This window comes from Falco rusticolus, chromosome 5 (assembly GCF_015220075.1).
Source record: "Falco rusticolus isolate bFalRus1 chromosome 5, bFalRus1.pri, whole genome shotgun sequence".
Taxonomy (NCBI): Eukaryota; Metazoa; Chordata; class Aves; order Falconiformes; family Falconidae; genus Falco; species Falco rusticolus.
In genome coordinates this window covers 62,096,463-62,116,027 of record NC_051191.1, presented here as the reverse complement: position 1 = coordinate 62,116,027, position 19,565 = coordinate 62,096,463, and the positions used below count along the sequence as shown (strand labels likewise).

General features: G+C 36.2%; 1 protein-coding gene across 1 annotated transcript in view; it reads right to left on the bottom strand.

Moving 5' to 3' along the window:
• Positions 1–3,953: 3,953 nt before the first annotated feature.
• Positions 3,954–19,565, bottom strand: part of IGF1 (insulin like growth factor 1) — a 56,505-nt gene continuing 40,893 nt past the window's right edge. The window contains exon 4 of the mRNA XM_037389017.1: positions 3,954–12,350. Coding sequence (XP_037244914.1) covers positions 12,291–12,350 — 60 coding nt within the window. The 3' untranslated portion in view covers positions 3,954–12,290. The remainder of the gene's footprint in view (positions 12,351–19,565) is intronic.

The following is a 19,565-nucleotide window of genomic DNA, read 5'->3' as shown; positions in this document are numbered from 1 at the left end:
TCCTTGAATAAAATAAGGTTTAAATGTACTTCTTACAAATACAAACTATGGATGTGACAGAAACCATTGAATCATAGAATCATTTAGGTTGGAAAAGACCTTTGAGATCATCAAGTCCAACTGTTAACCCAGGACTGCCAAGTCCACCACTAAACCATGGCACTAAGCACTGCAGCAAGAAGTTTTTTAAACACCTCCAGGGATGGCGATTCCACCACCTCCCTGGCAGCCTGTTCTGATGCTTGATCACCCCTTCAGTGAAGAAATTTTTCATTACATCCAATCTAAGCCCCATGTAAGTTGAGGCTGTTTCCTCTCGTCCACTTGCTTGTCATCTAGGAGAAGAGACTGACCCCCACCGGCCTACAACCTCCTTTCAAGTAGCTGTAGAGAGCAATAAGATCCCCCCCTGCCCCCACCCCCACCCCCCACCCCTCCTGACCCCCCTGACTCTCGTTCAAAGAACTGAAAGAATTAAAGAAAATAATATCTGAAATACTAATGCCTAGACCAAAACAGAACAAAATTTAGCAGCTTCTCTATGGCCTGTTAAAGGTGGAAGTAAGTGATTTTCCCTGCTCTATCTGCTTTTAAACCTAAAAGGTCTTAAAGTGATTAGAGTTGTGTTGTGTGCCCAGAACTGTTCTAACTCAATAATTAAAAAACTTCCCTCTTCTGTAATCCACACTGGGATCTGGAATCCATTCTGTACAGCATTTAAGTTTTCAGAGGCTATGATCTCATCGGAAGGCTGAGGGTATGCTTAATGCTGTAGTATTGGGCACCTGAAAATGCTGGCATTGCTGCTTTTTTTTCTTTTTTTTTTTTTTTTTCAAATAGCAAGCTAATTGCAGTATGCATAGAATCAATGGGAGATCTGATTTGATTCTATTTTCAGCCTGATGGCATTCAAACATTTACCTCTCACTTCTTGACAGCATGCCAAAATCAGTAGACTTACCGACTTTTTTGTTGGAAGGACTGGGAAGGCGTTTGCTGCTTCTACTGTTGCACCGGGTCACTATGTGGCAAGAATAAGTCATATACAGAACAGAAGGAAAAAGCAAACAAAAAGAGTGAAAACATTACTTAGTGGAGAGACAAAAGCTGAGATGATCCTGGAGGGCTTGGAGTCTGGTCCAAAGACAGTATGTTTTAATTGAAATGTTTGTTGTATTAAAGGTTAAAACTGAGCACTTCCGAAACAAAACCAAGCCAGTGGTAATCTGGAAATCCTGTTTTAATCTTTGTTTTATCTCAGTTTGACTGATACTTTTCTTCCTGTTCTGTTCAATTTCTTCTCAATATTTTTGTTGTCAAGATACAGAGGTGATGAATGACTTCTTTTCAGAAAGCAGAAATTCTGCGTACCACTTATGGGTAGTGCAACACATACAAACTGTTATGAATGTTAATAGCTCTGCCACCCTCTTGGTTGGTGAAACATACTTCTCAGAGGTAGCTCCTTTTTGCAGTGATGAAAGATGGGCTTAGAATCATCACTAATCAACTTTATCTAAGAAGTATGCACAAGAGATATAATAAGTAACAATAGAAGGTAGTAAGTCAAAATTAAGGCAAGTGTGTGAATAAAGGTATTTTTAACCAAGTGTAAAACAGTGTGAAAATACAGGATAAAACCACACACAGCTAAATGAAGTTGCCTAAGGAAAAAAAAGTCAGTTTAGTTCTCCACACACATTGTAAACTTTGTACTAATAAAATAAGAAATTCTTCCATGACATTTTTAACAGCTGCTGTTGATAGTCTTATTTTTTACTAAGCTTCCAGAACTCCTGCTGGCCTTCAAGTAGAAATGGATTTCTAGATTGATTTTTCTTTTTAGCTGTGATCCAAAACCAGTTCCAAGTTAGAGCAATAAAAAAGGTAATTTCCCAGTAAGTCAATATCCAGGCTTGGTTAATCTACTGCAACTCTTTGGTCAAAAGGTTCTATAAATTAAAGAATCTGCATCTGAGGAAGTGTATGATTTAAGAAGGGAGCTGACCATGAAAGTTCTTACTTTTTCTGAACTATTAGTAATTTCTTAGATATTGCCTTAATCCCTGTGGAGCGTTCTTATTTTGATTGTGTAAGCATAGTTTACCATACAGTCATTTTATTAACGAGTACATGTTGTTCATGCAAGATTGAAAACTTGTGGTAATATATGCAATAAATATGTTTTAAAACTTTGAAAAATTGTGATTAAGATTACAAATGAATGGAATTTTAAAATATTCTTTGGGCATGTTGCCAAATCCACAAGTTGTTGTGGTCTCTGTTAACTGCAGCTTATCATCGGAAAGTAAGAATGAAAACATGTGGATTATTGTTGGGTCATTATTTTTAAACTGAAATCTCCATAGATTGCTCAAGTATTATGATAAGACAGTGTGGATTTAAAGATCTTTGGCTGTAAATATTTATGTATAGAGAATTTTGTGTGAAGGATATTACTTTAGGGATTGTGCATTTAGAGTTTGAGCACTTAAGAGTCTAGAATGGCTACTGTGGCAGCAGGATAAAAATACAAGAAGTCAGGATAAAGATAAGATGGGGAAACCAGTCCAAGAAAAAGTTTTACACTGTAGCCAAAATCAGTATCTAGGGAAAAATGCTAGAACAAGGCAACATGTAGCGAAACTTTCCTACCCTCCATTGATTCACAATTTAGGGACCTCCTGGACCAGAGGCCTTTTTTGTGTCTATTCACATTTGCAGTGGCAAGGCTGTCCTCAGGCCTCCCAGAACCATAAGATGATCAGCAGAGTGAAGTATTGCCCACAACAAAAGATGGAGCACTTAAGCCAAATGGAGATACACAAATTCCTGGAACCACAGATACAGATGAGGGTGGGAGGGAGCTCTGCAGTGTTCTTGTGAGGCTACTCTCTATCATACTAGAAAGGTTATGGCAACTGTTGGAGTTTAGTGACTGAAAAAAGGCAAAAATTGCAGCCATCTAAGAGGGCCAAAATCTGCAAGGTGGCCTCAGTACCTGGCAAGTTATAGTAAAATACTTCCTGGAAGCTGTTTCCAAGCACTTGAAGGACTGGACGGCAAGTAGGAACAGTCAGCATAGATTTACCAAGGCATGATCATGCCTGATCAACCTGATTGTCTTAATATCACCCATGAAATTCGTGTTCTTACTGTCCACCCTTTCTCCAGCTCATTTAGGAAAAGGTTGAGCAGCATGGGTGCAAGAACAGATTGCAGCAGGATTTCACATACGGTGCCCCTTTGCTCTCAACTGGCCTGATATATCTTTTCTTCTTCCTAACCAGCAGTGTGCACATATGAAGGACTTCCCTCTCATTTCATGAGAGTTTAGTGTTTTTAAGAACATTGGATGAGGGACCTAATTTACAAGGATTTTGGAAATCCAAGATTACCCTGATGATCTTTGACTACATGCTTTGTCCTTTCTTCCAAAGGACTCCCAACAGAGCTCTGAGGCTTAACTTCACAACAACCATCTTCCCTTTCCTGCAAGATACCATATTTATAATACAAAATTTATTCACATACAGATCCTGAGGAATAAAATTGAGTGATAGAGCTGTAGGACATAGCAGTTTGTAGGTCCTTAAACGTCCCTTGGATATCTTTTGAAGAGTTCGTGTACATTAGCTGGTTCTCAAACAGCAAGGAGCTTTTGGGTGTATGACTGTATACCAGAGTTCAGATATCTTCATCTGTGAGTGAATGCAGTTTGTTCCCAGTTATTCATTGGTATTAATTTTATCTATAGGTTCCATAATTCCTTCTGCTGACAATTCCATTTTGTGAAGGCTCTTGAGCCACTAGTTAACTGTCCATGTCAGTCCTATCTTAGGAGTGAAGCTTGCTCATCCTGTTAAGGTATGTCCTGATTTTGGTGTATTCTGAGAATTGAAATTTATATGCCAGGGAAGAGAAAAGAAGAATGCAAATTACTGCAAAATCTATGTGGATGAGGAATTTTCAACACATTTTTTATTAACCATAATCCTTTATTAGACCTCACAGAGGTGTAAACTGTACATACAAATACATTAGAAAGATACCCTCTTAACAGTAATGCTTCACATTTTGGACCTGATACCAAGAGGGCTGCAAACATTTCAGTACATTCTACAAACCAAAGGGTGCATTATCCTTTATGTATACAGAATGACAAAGCCCTTTACTGAAATCAAAGTAGATAAAAGTAAAAATCAGTCAGCTACCTCTTCCAACCTTTACCTACCATAAATGCATATAAAAGCCTTTAAAAGCATGAATACACTATTATTTATGGAGCAAAGTTTACTGTTCTAGACAGCTTGTAGAGAGAGGGGAACAGAATGGTCAAGATGGCATTACATGAACTGCAAACTAGCAAAAACTCTTGATTTCTTTTTAATATTTGTACATATTAAGAGCTCTGTTTTTTTATTTATTGGTTGTTACTAGAAAAGCTTGTAAGTGCTAAATGGGGAGAATAGCGCAACAAAGACATTGTTGAGGTATTTGGGGGATTCTGCAACACAATGATGTTACATACACAGTATGAAATATTATTTGTCATCAAGTAGTGACATTGTATTATGAGTAAGCACAAGAAAATAAAAAAGAAAGAATAACTCCAGTTAGAACTTTAATAGAGAGTTTAAATGGTTTTTAGTGAGTGAACATTTAACACTTGTCACTGTTTGGTTATAATGACTTGAAATGTTAATAGTAGCATTATTCAGTAGTGAAATCAGAAATTCATGTATCCACATTCATGCTTGCATCATGGAAACCCCTGTCTTAGTCAGGATACCAACTGAAGTCCAACAGTGAAGAAAGGAAGAACAATTAATATTCCTATTGGAAAGGCTGTCCTTCTGGAAACCAAGTGCTATTGATCTCTTCATTTAGCACTTCTGGATGGCTTTGCAGATAATTTGGGAGGAGAGAAAGCTCATATATAATTTGATTATCAGCAGCAGGTTGTCCTGCTTCTTCTGCTTTAACTTTGTTTCCTAAAATCCTGAGGCTTGATAAATATGTTTAATATTCAACCCAAAGACTCCAAGGATTAAGAAACTATAAAACCAAACCATCACATTCTGATAAAAGCAACGTGAAGTATCAGACTACAGACAAAGCTGTTCAGAACATTATGAAATACCTGTATGCTTTCAGTGGAGCATTTTATGACTCATGTTTGATGAGACTTAGTTTAATCAGGCAACTATTACCATTATACATTTTTAACAATTGTTTTTTCATCTTGCACAGGATTTTTATAGAATTCAGTTGAACAAATTCCTTAGAAATGGTAATAAATGAAAAGGTATGATTTATATACTGTATCATGCAGTGTAACTGGCATGTGCTTTATTATATTCAAACTCATCTCAAGTGGGAATAATGAAAAGCATCATAACTCTTATGCAGTATTTATATCAATTTGATTTTAAATTCTAATCTTAAAAAAAAAAAAAAAGATAGAATTCATCCCTTGGCACAAAATAACAACATTGTACCTCTTTCATTGGTCGCACTTTAGTCTATTGGTCTTGGATGCTTTGTCAGGGTTAGGATTTTATATCTGTACTTAAACAGATAAATAGATTTGCCTGATGACAGCAAAGATGTGTTTTATGATTTAAAAATCAGGTCATTGTTAAAGTGGGCTTTTTCATACCATAAGCCAGGTTAATGCCAGTAAACCTGGAAGAGTGAAACATTAATTTGATTTTAAAATTTACAAAGTTAAATGTTTCACTACAAAATGTGAATGTAATTGAATGAGTTGTAAATATAGTTATCTGGTTAAACCTTTTTCTTTAACATGAGTACATGAAGCATGATCCTATTTATCAAGATAGAGTTCTTTTCGTTCTGCAGGTATTTTGTTGTTGCTTTAGAGGAATGAGATGATACTAATGAATGTAAAATACAGTAAGATGGAATGGTTTAGATTTAGTTAAAAAATGGTTCCTACCTTTCAAATGTGGGAAAAAAAAAAATCACCCAACCGTATTTGTGCTGTTTCTTAAGAACTTCAATCAGGTGTGAATATGTAAATATTGTAGGTGGGTGTATGTATGTTAAATTTCTGTCGGAAAGAATGTGTAGCAGCAGAAGTATATAGTTGATGATTTTTTTGAGTTTTGTGAGTCAAGCTGGCAAAATAAAAGTTACTGAAGAGCACAAAGAAATCAGACATTATTATAAATAATTTGGGATATAGGAATTTACAGTGCTAAGTCTTTTCCACTTCTGAAATAGTTGAGGGTGCTATAGAGAGGCATGAATTGTTCTTACAAAAACATCTAGTTGACAAATGAATAATTGAGTTGATATTATTAAATAACAGATATTTTCATTCTTCTCTCTTTATATGACACATTATTCTTACTTTGAAGGGATGCTTACACTTAAAAAATCTCACTTAACAGAAGTTGTCTGGAGAAGAATGAAATAAAAGAAAATTTTAAATCAATGTTTTCATAATAAGGCCATCAGAGTTAGGACTTTATATCTGTACTTAAACAGATAAATAGATTTGCCCGATGACAGCAAGGATGTGGTTTATGATTTAATAATCAGGTCATTTCTTCAGGTGTGAAAAACAAAGTCAGGATCTAACTTGTGACCCCCATATTATACAATGTTCTAAAATTACATTCCAATTGGATTATTGATATAACCCATGAGAAACAATGTGTAAAAAACAGGAAGTTCAAATTTTACTTGAGGGGAAAGAGAAGAAAAGCGTAATATACACATGCACACACACATGCACATACACACATTATAACATTATATATATATAGACACATATACATACATATGTCTCTATATATGTATATATCTATATATACATACACACACCCTTTATGCAACTAGTATAAGATTTCCTAATGTAAGCATCAGGGAGGTCCTTCTTGTTTTGGTCTCTGCCAGACTGGTATCTCTATACTGTACTATATGTAATCAAGTTTCAGATATTCCCATAACATTCTTCATGTAAAAAAATCAAAGATTTATATATATCATATACTGCGTGTTTGGACAGTTATAGTCCAGTAGAACATTCCAATGCTGTGAGAAGCAACATGTATAGTGTAGGATTACAATGAGTAAAAACTTAGTATTAATAACTTTTTTCCTTCTTTCAAGACAACTTTAATTTTGTTGCTTTACTTAATGCTACTTCCACACATGAATTGGATAATTAGTAATTTCATCAAGGCAAATTCTTTATCTTTTGTGGATTGTACCCAAAAGGAAAAAATCTTACTGACTTGAAAGCCTCATCTCTTCCTCCTTACCCCACCCCCGAAATCAACACAAAGTGAATCAAAACAAAACACACACACACACACCTCAAACAAACAGATAAACAATAAAATTATGTTGCATTAGTTTTTAACTAGGTTTGCTGGGGGGAGGGGGAGGGAGGAATGCATGTTGGTTTTAAATAGAAGTTTGTTGTTTGAAAGACTGGTTTGCACTGAACAGTATCCTTAAAAGAGGGACCAGTATAGGTTGAGTCCCCAAATAAATTATTACTATTCCTTTTCAGACTAAAAATAAAACATTTTAAATATATTGATTATACCTTCATCAGAACATAAGTATTCTATCTAGCCTATAGGTTCCAAGAATCTCTATTTGGGCTTAACTTACCATCATTTCAAAACAAAACAATGAAACGTGAAATTTTGCACATTAGGATAATCATAGTGACCACATAAAGTTAAAAAAAAATTCACAGACTGTTAGCCATATATTTCAACTTTTTCTCACAATTTGGAACTGGTGAGAATTAAAAATAGCATCAGTTTCATGTTAGGAATATTTATTTTTTCATTCCTTGTTAAAATCAGATGCATTTCTTTGTGCTTTCTTTTTGCAGAAGAATACTGACTTTTGTGGGGCACGCTGTGAGTGAGAAGGTAATCAGGTAAAAATAAAAATATGTGTCCAATGAAAATCTCGATCATATCATGCCACTGACTTTAAGCCAAATTCTACACTGATTTCAGGCTAGAGTGTGGCATAAAAATCTTTGGTATGATATAGAACTTGGATTAATCTGAGCAGTCCTTCAGTCATATCCATTGTTCCCTGACTTTAAACGCTTTTCTTCATCTGTATTTCTAACTTGGAGTGAAGATGCAGAATTGCATTTCAAGTCTATGAATTTTTGTGGCATTTTGACACATACCTGCCCCTTCTTCATCAATTTAAGGTTTCTTTGCCATTGCTGAGTGACAAAAAGTTGAAAAGTTATGGCTAGTTGTATTTCTATTTTAATAACCATACCTATATAATTGTCATTTTCATACATTAAAAAAATATTTATGCTTTCTTTTATATTTTAGTCAAGTACTTTCTTAAACAAAACAATAGCACCACTTTGGCATTGTTGGCCAAATCAGTAACAGGCAAAGCAAATATGCATACACTTTTCTAAACTTGGCTTATCATGCACTTGCTTGTTAAAATTGAAAGCGAAGAAGACACCATGCTTGGCCTAGAGACTTCATTAATCAACTTTAACTATTGATACTAAGTCAACAACCAGCTCATGGGGCAACTGAACATAGCTACTAGTTATGTATGGAATTCACTTCTGTAAAGAAAGTCTACTGCTAATTTACCCTTAAATCTTAAAAAAGGAATTGACACTGTAATCTGCCTTTGTCAAAGAGTGCCTACTTCAACGTATCTACAGGGACAGAACGCAATATCCCATTATCTGATTTTTCTTTTCTCTCTTGACTGAATGGTACAAATAAGCCTCATACAAGTCTGTCACACAAATGTAAGCGTAAGTCTGTAAGTACATTTTGAGCAGAATATGGAATTTATTCATTTTCCATTTAAAATCTTAATGATTAATTATGGTTACTATGGAGATGAGGCTCAGATTTTGCCACCTTAATGAAAGTTACATTAACTTCAGTGGGTTCAGATCTGCAGTCCTTTTTGAACTAACTGAAAATAATGAGGCTTAATTCGCACTTCAGTGACATTCTGTGTAATAAGTGTATTTTTATGTCTTTTCCAGAGTGCAAAAATCTGTGACTTCTTTCACATGATTTACATGATATGGAAGGATGAGGAGTAGGACTTTCTTTACACTTAAGTGATATATGAGAATCAATGGCATCCAGTGGAGCACTGTTCCTAAATATCTAGAGTGCTTTTGAAAATCCAGCTGAACCTTTCACTTTCTCTAATTAAATGTTTTTCAAGTCAGACTACTTTGTACTTTTGGGCAGGAGATGTTTTGCTTCATGCTTCAACTTCTTCTTTAAGTAGTGGGTTTATTAAGATTATTAAGCTAATGCAGCCCTTTATCTTTCACACTGACTGGTGTATCACGTGCTCCCTGCCATATGACTGGAGATTTCTTACACAAGTATGCACTTCCCATCCATGCATTTCTCACCTCTGCAGCGGTGGAGCTACTTTCCATTTTGTGATACCATTTATTCTGTAGTAAAGCAAACTGTTGCCTTTGAAGCTTGTAGCTATTAATTATTTATTGTAGTTTCTTTCAAGAATTGTTCTAATTTGTTTAGACAGATGTCAAGTTCTGATGTTAGATATTGCTGTTTATAAGTGACATTTTCTAATTATGATTTCTCAACAGGAGAAAAATGGTGGCATAAATGTAAGTGCATTAATCCAAAGATAAGACCAAACTTTGAATTCATTTACAAGAATTAAATAGCACAATGATGTTTGGTTATTCAGTTATGTTAGCAGTGCATCAGTAAAATGTTATCTACAAAGAAACTTGCCACCACAGGGATCTGCAAATTGCTGTTTGCGCTCACACCTTTCCTCCCGCCTCCCCTTAGAACTTCGGAGGAGACAGGGGACAAAAGAGTCATGGGGACATGAAATGGAAATATGTATTATGTCTGTGACGCCAAAATAATGGCTTATTCTTAGAACACATTTCAGAATTGTTAATGGCCATTGAAGCAAAAATGCTTCCCTCTGCATCCCCTCTGCCAAAAAGAGGCCTGTAAAAGCTGTGACAGATATCAGCATTGCTACCTCTGTTTATTGAATTGGTGGTAAATAATCCAGGCTAGTTTCCCCATCTGTTGCTCTGTACTTTCTTCCTTTTTCAACATAACTATCTCAGTCAGTGTCAGCTATGACATATTCTTTTTATTCGTTTACTGTTGTGCTTTTACATTGCATTGGCAGCCTATCGTGCATATAACCATGTGTCTCATAGAAAGCGGAGAGGTTAAAAAATTGCATAGGAATTCATTGCACTTGGAGAAAATATGAAACCCAAATTTTCTATGGGAATAAAAGAGGAACTATAATAATGTGTTAGAATTTTAAGACCTACCTTTCCTGCCTGTTTCACAAGAAACTATTGAGGCACTGTACAATATGCAGCCTGCAGAGATTCTTCTCTTGTGTTTTAATCACTAGTTCAGTCATATACTGCCATGGACGTCGTAGGAGCTAAGGCAGATTAGAGCCTTTAAAAAGAGATACTTCCTTTACAGATCTAATCTAACATGTCCCTAATTCCTCCCTATTACAGTATTCTGCCTGACCTCTTTGGGGCTGACCAAGGAATACTTCATCCCTTGTCGGAGCTTACCACATGCAGGGTGATGGGGGGAAGAAGTCGAATGGAACCACGTTGCAGTTCTGGACAGGGTGGAGCAGTGCATTTTCCCCTGCCTTCACTTACCTCCTCTCACAGAGACATTTATTGCTCACCTTGGGACACTGTTGGCTACCTATCCCCCTTTACCACAGGGCCAATCTAGCACTGAGCTGATTTGCAAAAATGGAGCATAGTACACGGTGTTGTTCAAGGCAGAATCAGTGCAGTACCTATCAAGGTTAAATGGCTGAGGTTATGCAGAAATATGAAAGGTGATTGTAAGTAGCAGTTTGAAGGACATTATGGTTCATCTGTTCTCGAGTACTCTTTCTACACTGTAATTTGGTGATTAGATTAGCTTTTCTGATTTACAGAGAGATGCAGCAAGCTAATTAACAGTCAGTTTAATCTCATCTGATTCTAGAAGAATTAAAATGGCAGAGAACTTGAGTAACCCTGTTACCTTTGAACAGAATGCTGATATTTCAGAAAGATTTAGGCCCTGATGAGCTACCCTTTGAAATCACTTGAGGGCTATTTTTCAAATTGTCTTCCCCAGGTGTAGGCATCTATGAATTTGTGTTTCGTGCAACCATAAGTGAACACACCACCACTCAAACATCTAGAAGGAAGCAAGTATCTGAATTTTCTTTTGAAGATGTAGAAGTCATTTCCATGTTGGAATCCGAAGCCATTTTGGTTCATTTAAACTGAGTACTTTTAAAACTGTTTTGTTGTTTAATCTTTGGCTTGATCTTTCCATATTTGCTTTTTACCTATTACTGTTTTGGCCAGACCCTTTCATGTAACAAACTATAAAATAGCACCGTTGTACTATAAAACAGAGATTTTTACATACTGTTTGATATATGTGTATTATTGATATGCTAAATTTTACATACTGCATTATATGGAGGAAGAAGGAAGTTACCTATACTGTTGCAAAATAATTACCTGGAAGTATCATTAATGGTTTGAGAGCCTATGTATGCTTTAACTGCTTTTAAAAATCTTTTGTCTCACAAATTGCAATAAACTGCAACTTGGCAAGAGAAGGAAAAATAAAACTGTCTTTAAACAAATGCATCTATAACCCATATTCTGTCAGAATGCCACAGGTGGAATTAATGGATGTTTAAAACTCTGTATGTTACCTTACTGCTGCTGTTACTGGGAATGTCAAATGTGCAAATATGAAGGGGCAGACAAACAATGTTATCAGACACTGTAAAACAAACAGCCTGTTGCTTGTATAGAAGTGCAAATAAAAAAACCACCACTTAGACAAGGCTGATGAATGACTCCAGCAGCCAGTGTTCGTAGGTTAATTTAGTGCAATTGGATCCATCAAAGGCCCATAAATTTGTAGGCTTTTGAGGGGCACAGGACTTTAAGAGATTTTGTGCAGGACATTTAAAACAGGTTAACAGTAATATATCAACCACAGAATTTTTTATCTCTGGGCTGGTTAAAATGTTCTGTTCTCTAAAGACTTAATATTGGAATGTTTAGTTGCATTGTTCACTGGAAGAATGCCCATTGGTTGAGATTGCATCAAGCTTATTAAACCATAGGTTTTTTTAAGTTTTCCAATGTTTAACAAATAATTTATTTACAGCAAAGTATCCTGCAGATGGCACATTCATTCTTCATTCTTGTGGATGGCATGTTCTTACATTCTGTAGTTTCTGTTTCCTGTGTTCCCTCTACTTGTATTCTTCAAATGCACTTCCTGAAGGTGTAGAAAAAAAGATATTATTCCAGATAGGTTTTAATATGCTGTATGATCACAAAACTTGTATTAGTGTGAAAACAGTTATCCTGAATGCTGGAATTGCTAGAGTCCTTCTGTCAGTTCACAGAGAACTTAACTGTACAAAACTGATGTACATTAAATTCCTTGTTCTCCTAGGCATAAACACTTTGATTGCTCTCATTGTTGATCTTGGCAGAGGAAACATCTGCATACTGCAACCTGGATGGGCTTAGACATAAAGTAAGTACCAAAGATTTTCTTTCTTTCGGGACAAGGGCATTTATAAAAGCAGGGTGTATAGGGGCCAGGGAACTTCAGAGTTGTAACTGCAAGATTTATGGAGCCTCCTGGGCTTTGGTATCCAGTGGTCAGAGGTTTTCAAAATTGCTGAGTGGGACTCTGTTACCTACATTTTGCATAAATGGCATATTAGTTGTGTAAGGTTTTTGTTGGATAAGGCCTTTAGAAGGATAAAAAGTGTGGGTTCGCTGCAGGAGCTGCAGCCAAATAATTTGTATTTTCAAAAAGAGACAGCGGGATGTGCCAGGCAAATCAAGAGGGCTTTGGGATGAATAATGCCCTCAGTTCACTGTCGTTACATGCACAGCCTGTTTCTAGCAGCAGTGATGGGTGTGGTGTATATCTTTCAGTTTGATTTCCTGATTTTCGTTGCTGGTAAATGTTTGCTGGGCTCAAATCTTTGCACATTCTGTACCAGACTAGAGGCAGAATTTTTAAGTGACTCTCCATATTTATGATCCTCATCGTTCGTAGCTGACTGAATTTGTGTCTGTTGTCCTAAGGAAAGCCAAACATAAAAAATCTCCCTGAGAAAGGTGAAGCATGTGCCTGCAGCTCTACCACTGCATTCTCTGCTATTTAAGCCCTAAAAAAAAAAAGGAAATGTAATCACTAAAATTTAAAAAGTAATGAATTTTTTGCCTTTTTTTCTGATGGACAGAGAGAAAATGGAAGATGATTTGGTGCATTACAATAATATTTTATGTATTTTCATATATAAAATACTATTCTATATATAACTTTTCCATTTGCCTCCAGTATCTATTAAACAGAAAATAAATCTGAAACTGGCAAAGGATCACAGAACTTGAGCTCACATACAGCTTATTAATTTTCACTGGTTTTGGATTGGGTTCTGATGGATATGAGTTGAATTATTATTTTCAGAATATATAAAAAAAACCCCAAGCAGTACTAGTAATTGTTAAATTAATTATACCACCACCAATTAAGAACATTGACCAAACTAAGATTGCATCACTGAGAAGCCAACTTTGTTAATAGCAAAGTATTCAAAATGCAGAAATGGCTTTGCTAGGAATCTGCCATTCTAGACATTCTTAGTCTGAAATGCAATACTAAATGAGGAAGAAGAGATTATTCACTATTCCCATGATCAGTTCAGTAGGATAACTGGCTTGTCTTTTTCAAATTTTGCTAATACTGCTATAGAATAGTTTCCTTATCATGGATCAAATACAGAAACAGAAATGTCCACAGAATCCTACTTATCCCTATATTTAAATATTTTTTGCTGGTTTGTTGCCTGTTTCTTTTCCACTTTTAATAAAATACCTTTTCTGTCTTTAGTTTTCCCTAAGGTGAACCTTAGTTTTCACCTTGAACTACTCATTCTGGATGAGCCCTTCAGTTTTCACTGTTTTTCACTAAAATCATCATTGCAGCACTTCACAGGAGTCTGCCACTGTTAAGGAACCTGCCTTATGCTACAAATGCTTCTACTGCTAACAATGAACTAAGAAAACAGGAATTCCTTGACTCATCTGTCCTGTGGCTTTGTGGAGAGAAGAGTCCATGCTGAAACAGGTGTATTTGCTGGACTTGTGACCCTGTGGAGGACCTGCACTGGAGTGGTCTGTTCCTGAAGGACTGCACCCTGTGGATAGGACCTTGACTGGAGCAGTGTGTGGAGAACTGGAGCCCATAGGAAGGAATCACGTTGAGAAGTTCACGGAGAACTGTCTCCTGTGGGAGGTGCCTCATGCTGGAGCAGAGGAAGAGTGTGAGGAGGAAGAAGTGCCAGAAGCAATGTGTGATGAACTGACTGGAACCTCCATTCCCCATCCCCCTGTGCCGCTGGTGGAGAGGAGGTAGAGAAACTGGGGATTAAGTTATGCTTGGGAAGAAGGGAGGGTTGGGGGGAAGGTGGGAGTTTTTTCTGATTTGATCGTAATAAATGAAACTAATTTCCCCAAGTCGAGTGTCTTTTGCCCGTGACGGTACTTGGTGAGTGATATCCCTGTCCTTACCTCGACTCATGAGCCTTTTGTTATATTTTCTTTCCCTTGTACAGTTGAGGAGTGGAGTGATAGCATGGCTTTGGCGGGCACCTGGCATGCAGCCAGGGGGTCAAACCACCACATCCTCATGGCAACAAAATAAAATATCCTCCTCGGTGCTGCCCCTAGGTTCTCCTCTTTGAAAAGCATTTACCAGTGTACAGGAAAAATTATATGCTACATTTTATTTGCAAAAATGCATACATTCTTAAAGGCTGCACACTTGTGATCTATAAAATGGACAGTGAGAGCATTATTGTGAAGCAACAGCCATTTTGTATTGCAGTGGCTTTCAAAGCATACTTAGATTGAAAATTAACTGTATATTTCCCAAAGGAAAATACAAATACTCTCCACTGCTGCTGTGTCTGACTTTAAAATGGTTTTATCATCCAAGTAAAGCAAATAACAAGATGCAGCAGGGTTTCAGTTCTAGCTTTTAATACTGACCTGTAGATTGAAAAAGAGCTGTCATAATACACAGGCTAGCTTTGAAATTGAGAGAAGATGGCAGGTTACTTTTAAGACAGTTTCTCCTCTCAAATCAGCATTTTGATGAATAACTACAAAGCAGTGGCATTGGTGGTGGCAGCAGTAGCACGCATGCCAGAAGATGCTCTGACCCACACAACACAATTTTTCAAGTATGCAACGTTGAGACCATTGAAAAAAACCCCATGAATGTCTGAATCAGGTTCTCAGACCTGCATATATACCAGTATAGAAAAGCTTGCCTTATTTCCCAAGTCTTTAGAAAAATGTTAATTAAAATAGTTATCTGTGATGCTTGTTTCATTATCAGATCCACTGAGCTGATATTCAGGCCCAGACAAAGACAGTAAGCAGTGTAAGATGACAGATGCAAAACGTCAACTTTGCATAAGTCAGTTCCTGAACAGAGAAGCACAGACTTCTAACCTATCACTTTAAGCATGGATCTTTGGAGACAAGGCAGTGTTAACATAAGGATAGTGCTAGTAAAGGTCATTTAACTGAGATGGAAGGATATCAGGAAACATTTAACAGCATTCTTATCCTATTAGGAGGGACATTCAGACATCATATTGGCATTAAAAGATCTCATGCTTTATTGGTAATAAGTAGAAAGTCTAATGTTTGTAGTGACAGGCATGATATCTTAGCTATGAACTCTCTGGGGTCTCTTTGGGAGGTTTTTAGTTCTGGGGGCGGTATGATCAGTAAAATAACAAGGCTGGAAAGTAAGCAATGGGAGAAAATAATTTGCTGAAGAGGCCAGGTTCTTCTACATGTTACACTTAAAGGTTCCCTCATTGGCTTGGTAATGCGGCGTGGCTATAACAGAAATCACTGCCATTGTGTTTATTTTGGCTTGTAAATCTATCTGTGAGTTGATACTGAGCCAATTACAAAAGAACCTGCCAGTCTTAGAAAGATTAATGAGAAATAATCTAATAGTTTTCCTTTTTTTCTTAATGGTATCTTCTTAACTGAAAATATTAACATATTTTCTCTCTTTCTTACTCTTAGTAATTTATTGACATTTTGAAGATTAGATAAAACCTGAAAAGGATATTTGAGAGAATCTGCTTCCTATGGATACTTTGTTGATATATATATTTATGCATATTTTCCACATACAAGGCCTAAAGAAGGACTAAAAATCTATGGAAGAGCAGAATGCTATCAGTGTACACATCTGGTCCTTTTACTCAGACTGCAGGAGGGTGGCATGGCACTATGTTTTCTTGCTTTTCCTCTCTTTATTTACTGGATTTTAAAGTCAGCCTTATCAGTGTTCACATTCAATAATAATTCTCAAGGTACCTTGTAGCCTTAAATTGGTAAGAACTTTGTGCCACTTGTTCTGTGCCACTGCTTCAGTCAAAAAGGTCAAAGTCTTCCCTCATGTATACAATTATTGTCGAAATGGCTCAATTATTTCCTTGGATTTAGCAGAGAACAATTGTTTTTCAAAGTTCTATTCACTAGTTTTCCAAAATGCTGTTAAAACTTAATTCACTTAAGGGTAAACAGACTAAGCTTTTGTTAGCATTTCTCAGAAACAAATGAAAGAAAAGCTAGGTAGGACCACATACACTGAAGACAAAACTTCAATTCCTCTTCTTGCTCCTGTTTCCCAGTTTAAAACTCTAAACCTAACTTAGTGCAAAAATAGGTGAAACCTATTACTTTGCTTTCCAGCACAAATACTGAAAGTTTCTCTCTGTTCCTTACTCCTACCTTACTAGCTGATGTATTTGCTCATTAAATGGGATTTTAATCTGAAAGCAACGTCAACTATGATTATCATAGTTTTAGGTTAAAAAAATATGTTACTTGATCTGTAATATGCTTTCATTTCACAACTGTTCTCTTTGTTAAAAATTCAGGGACATCTTTCTTGGGTTTAGAAATGTTGACATATGATTAAGTTGTGTCCTTTTAAATAACCTCTGCTCATATACATAACTAACTGCAATTGAGGTAGAATTTGTTAATGGATTTGTATTATGCATTTGATCACTTCCTATTTTTTATCAGTTCTGGCAAGATGAATACCTATGTATCTCTCATTTTTTAACAGTAAGAATTCAACTGAGAGCTTTCAACAGGATATTCAAATAGCAAGCAAGTAAAAAAAAAACGGCTTTGGATGAGCACAACTGATGCGTGAGCAACAGATCCTGCAGGTTGGTTGGATTTCTTTTTTAATTTCATATTTATGAATCTGTGAACTATGCTGTGTGTATAATACCCCTAAATATATCATAACAATGTGTTATTTTTATTTTTGAGTAAAGGTCTTGGAACTGGAAAAATAATGGTCTTATAGAGAAAGAAATATTTGTTTGTTAGCTACAAACAAACAAAACTCCAAACGTAGAGTCTCTGTAGTTACATTAAAACTAGATCTTGATGTTAGCCTCATAGCAGCAAATAGGCATATTTGGGGTTCCCAGCCAACGTAAATCATTCAGTGCCTGGACTTCATCTTTTAGATTTGTGCGTGTACTGTAGCAACATTTGGTAATGTAATGACTAAGATGAACATTAACATAACCTAAACAAGAACAGCCCTGCTCCAGTGCATTATTCTACCAAATTGTGCAGAGGAGGAATGATCTGCTCAAGGAATTGGAAAAGTAGACCACTTACTAAAACACTTAAATCAAAACCCAAATCCTGGATTTGTCGATTGAAAAGGTTATGAGGAGATGCCATGCCAAATAAAAACTACATTGAAAGTATGAAAGGCATAAGCAACTGATTGTATATGAAATCTGAGGGTAACTGTACATTTTATATGTTCCACTTAATCCTTCCTTAAATCCTGTATCTAAATAAGAAAATATTAAAGAGGTCATATATATTATCTTACTCACTTTATATGTGTAAGATATCTATCTCATATGTAACACATACTATTAAGACAGAAAAGTATTCTAAAGCAGAAAAAATCCTGCTCAACTGAAAAGTAATTTGACTTTACTATAATTATTTTTTTAATTAAAATCAGTGATATATCAACACTATGAATTAGCTAAATGCATTCATACTGGGGGAGCCTACCCAAAGAAAGTATGAACATAGGATTTTCTTTCTTAAACTCACGTACAGCTGACCGCAAAAAGAAAAAAGAAAGAAAAAGTAATTACATGAGAATATGTACCAAAGCTTTTACAAAGAGTTTTTCTTAATGAATTCTGTTTCCCTTCCCTGTATTTTCCTTTTATCTATCATAAATTTGAATGATAGTTTCTCCTACCCCTTCTATATTTTTGTTTTCTCAATCTGCTTTTCTCCATCCACAGATATTAATGAAAATTTCAGTTTATTTTCCCCATTAGATTTCTGTTATCATCAAGTTCCCATCAAAAAGCATTTATGATTTTTCTGCTTCTGTTCACCTCTGTCCTCCTTTCCACATACTTTTTCTTTAAAGGTGTTTTATCTCTAATATTAATTTTTCTCTAATTTTATTTTCTCTCAATTTTTCCTCAAAATCACATCAAAATGTGATGTGCTGTGGTTCATTCAGTTCCTCAATATTTCTCATCTTCCCAGCCTCTTTAATTCCCTCCCCTTTCTCCTTCTCTGTTCCTCGTTTTCCTTTTACTGCCCTTTTCACCTCTTGATTTTTTTCTCCTTTTCATTTCCTGGATGATTTCTTCTGCAGCTAGGTTCTCTGAATTACTACATACTCTCTCTAATTTTTTTCTTCTTCCAGTATCCCCTCTTGAACGCTACCTCCCCTGCTGCTGCAGAGAGATGCCTTTCTTCTGTCCCTTCCTCTTTGTCAGGAAAGTGTTTTCCTGCCTGTCTTTTGAACTGGGAAGAGGACAGCAGTCCTTAGCCCTCCAAGGAAAGTGATGTGGAGATCCACCAGAGAGCTGGCAGGTATTTTGTCTCTTTTTACTCAAAGTTACAGAATGTTTCACCTGTCACCTTAGCGACAAGTATGGGAAGGATCACACACATTACAGGCCATGCCTGTTCTTTTCTTTTCCTGCAAGCCTTAAATATATGTGTGCCCAGGGTCTTCTTGTCTATAGTTGAGCTCTACCTGAAGACGACTTCACTTCTTGTGTGTACCTTTTGAGATGTTTGCAGCTAAGGTGTTACTTCCCAGGAGGAATCATACAGCCACTACTTTAAAAGGTTGAAACCTCTTGAGGAAGAGGTGAAAGGATTCCATTCCATGGATTGACTTATGGGAAACAAATGGATGTTGGAATGATTACAATTGTTCTTTTCATAAAGACGATATTAAGGAAATTAGTATATAGTGCTGGTTTCCTGACTTCCTATGAAATCTTTGGATTTTATGCAGTTCCATTTCTTATAAGAAAAAAATTTCAGATAACTGCAGGAGCGGGGCCAACATATG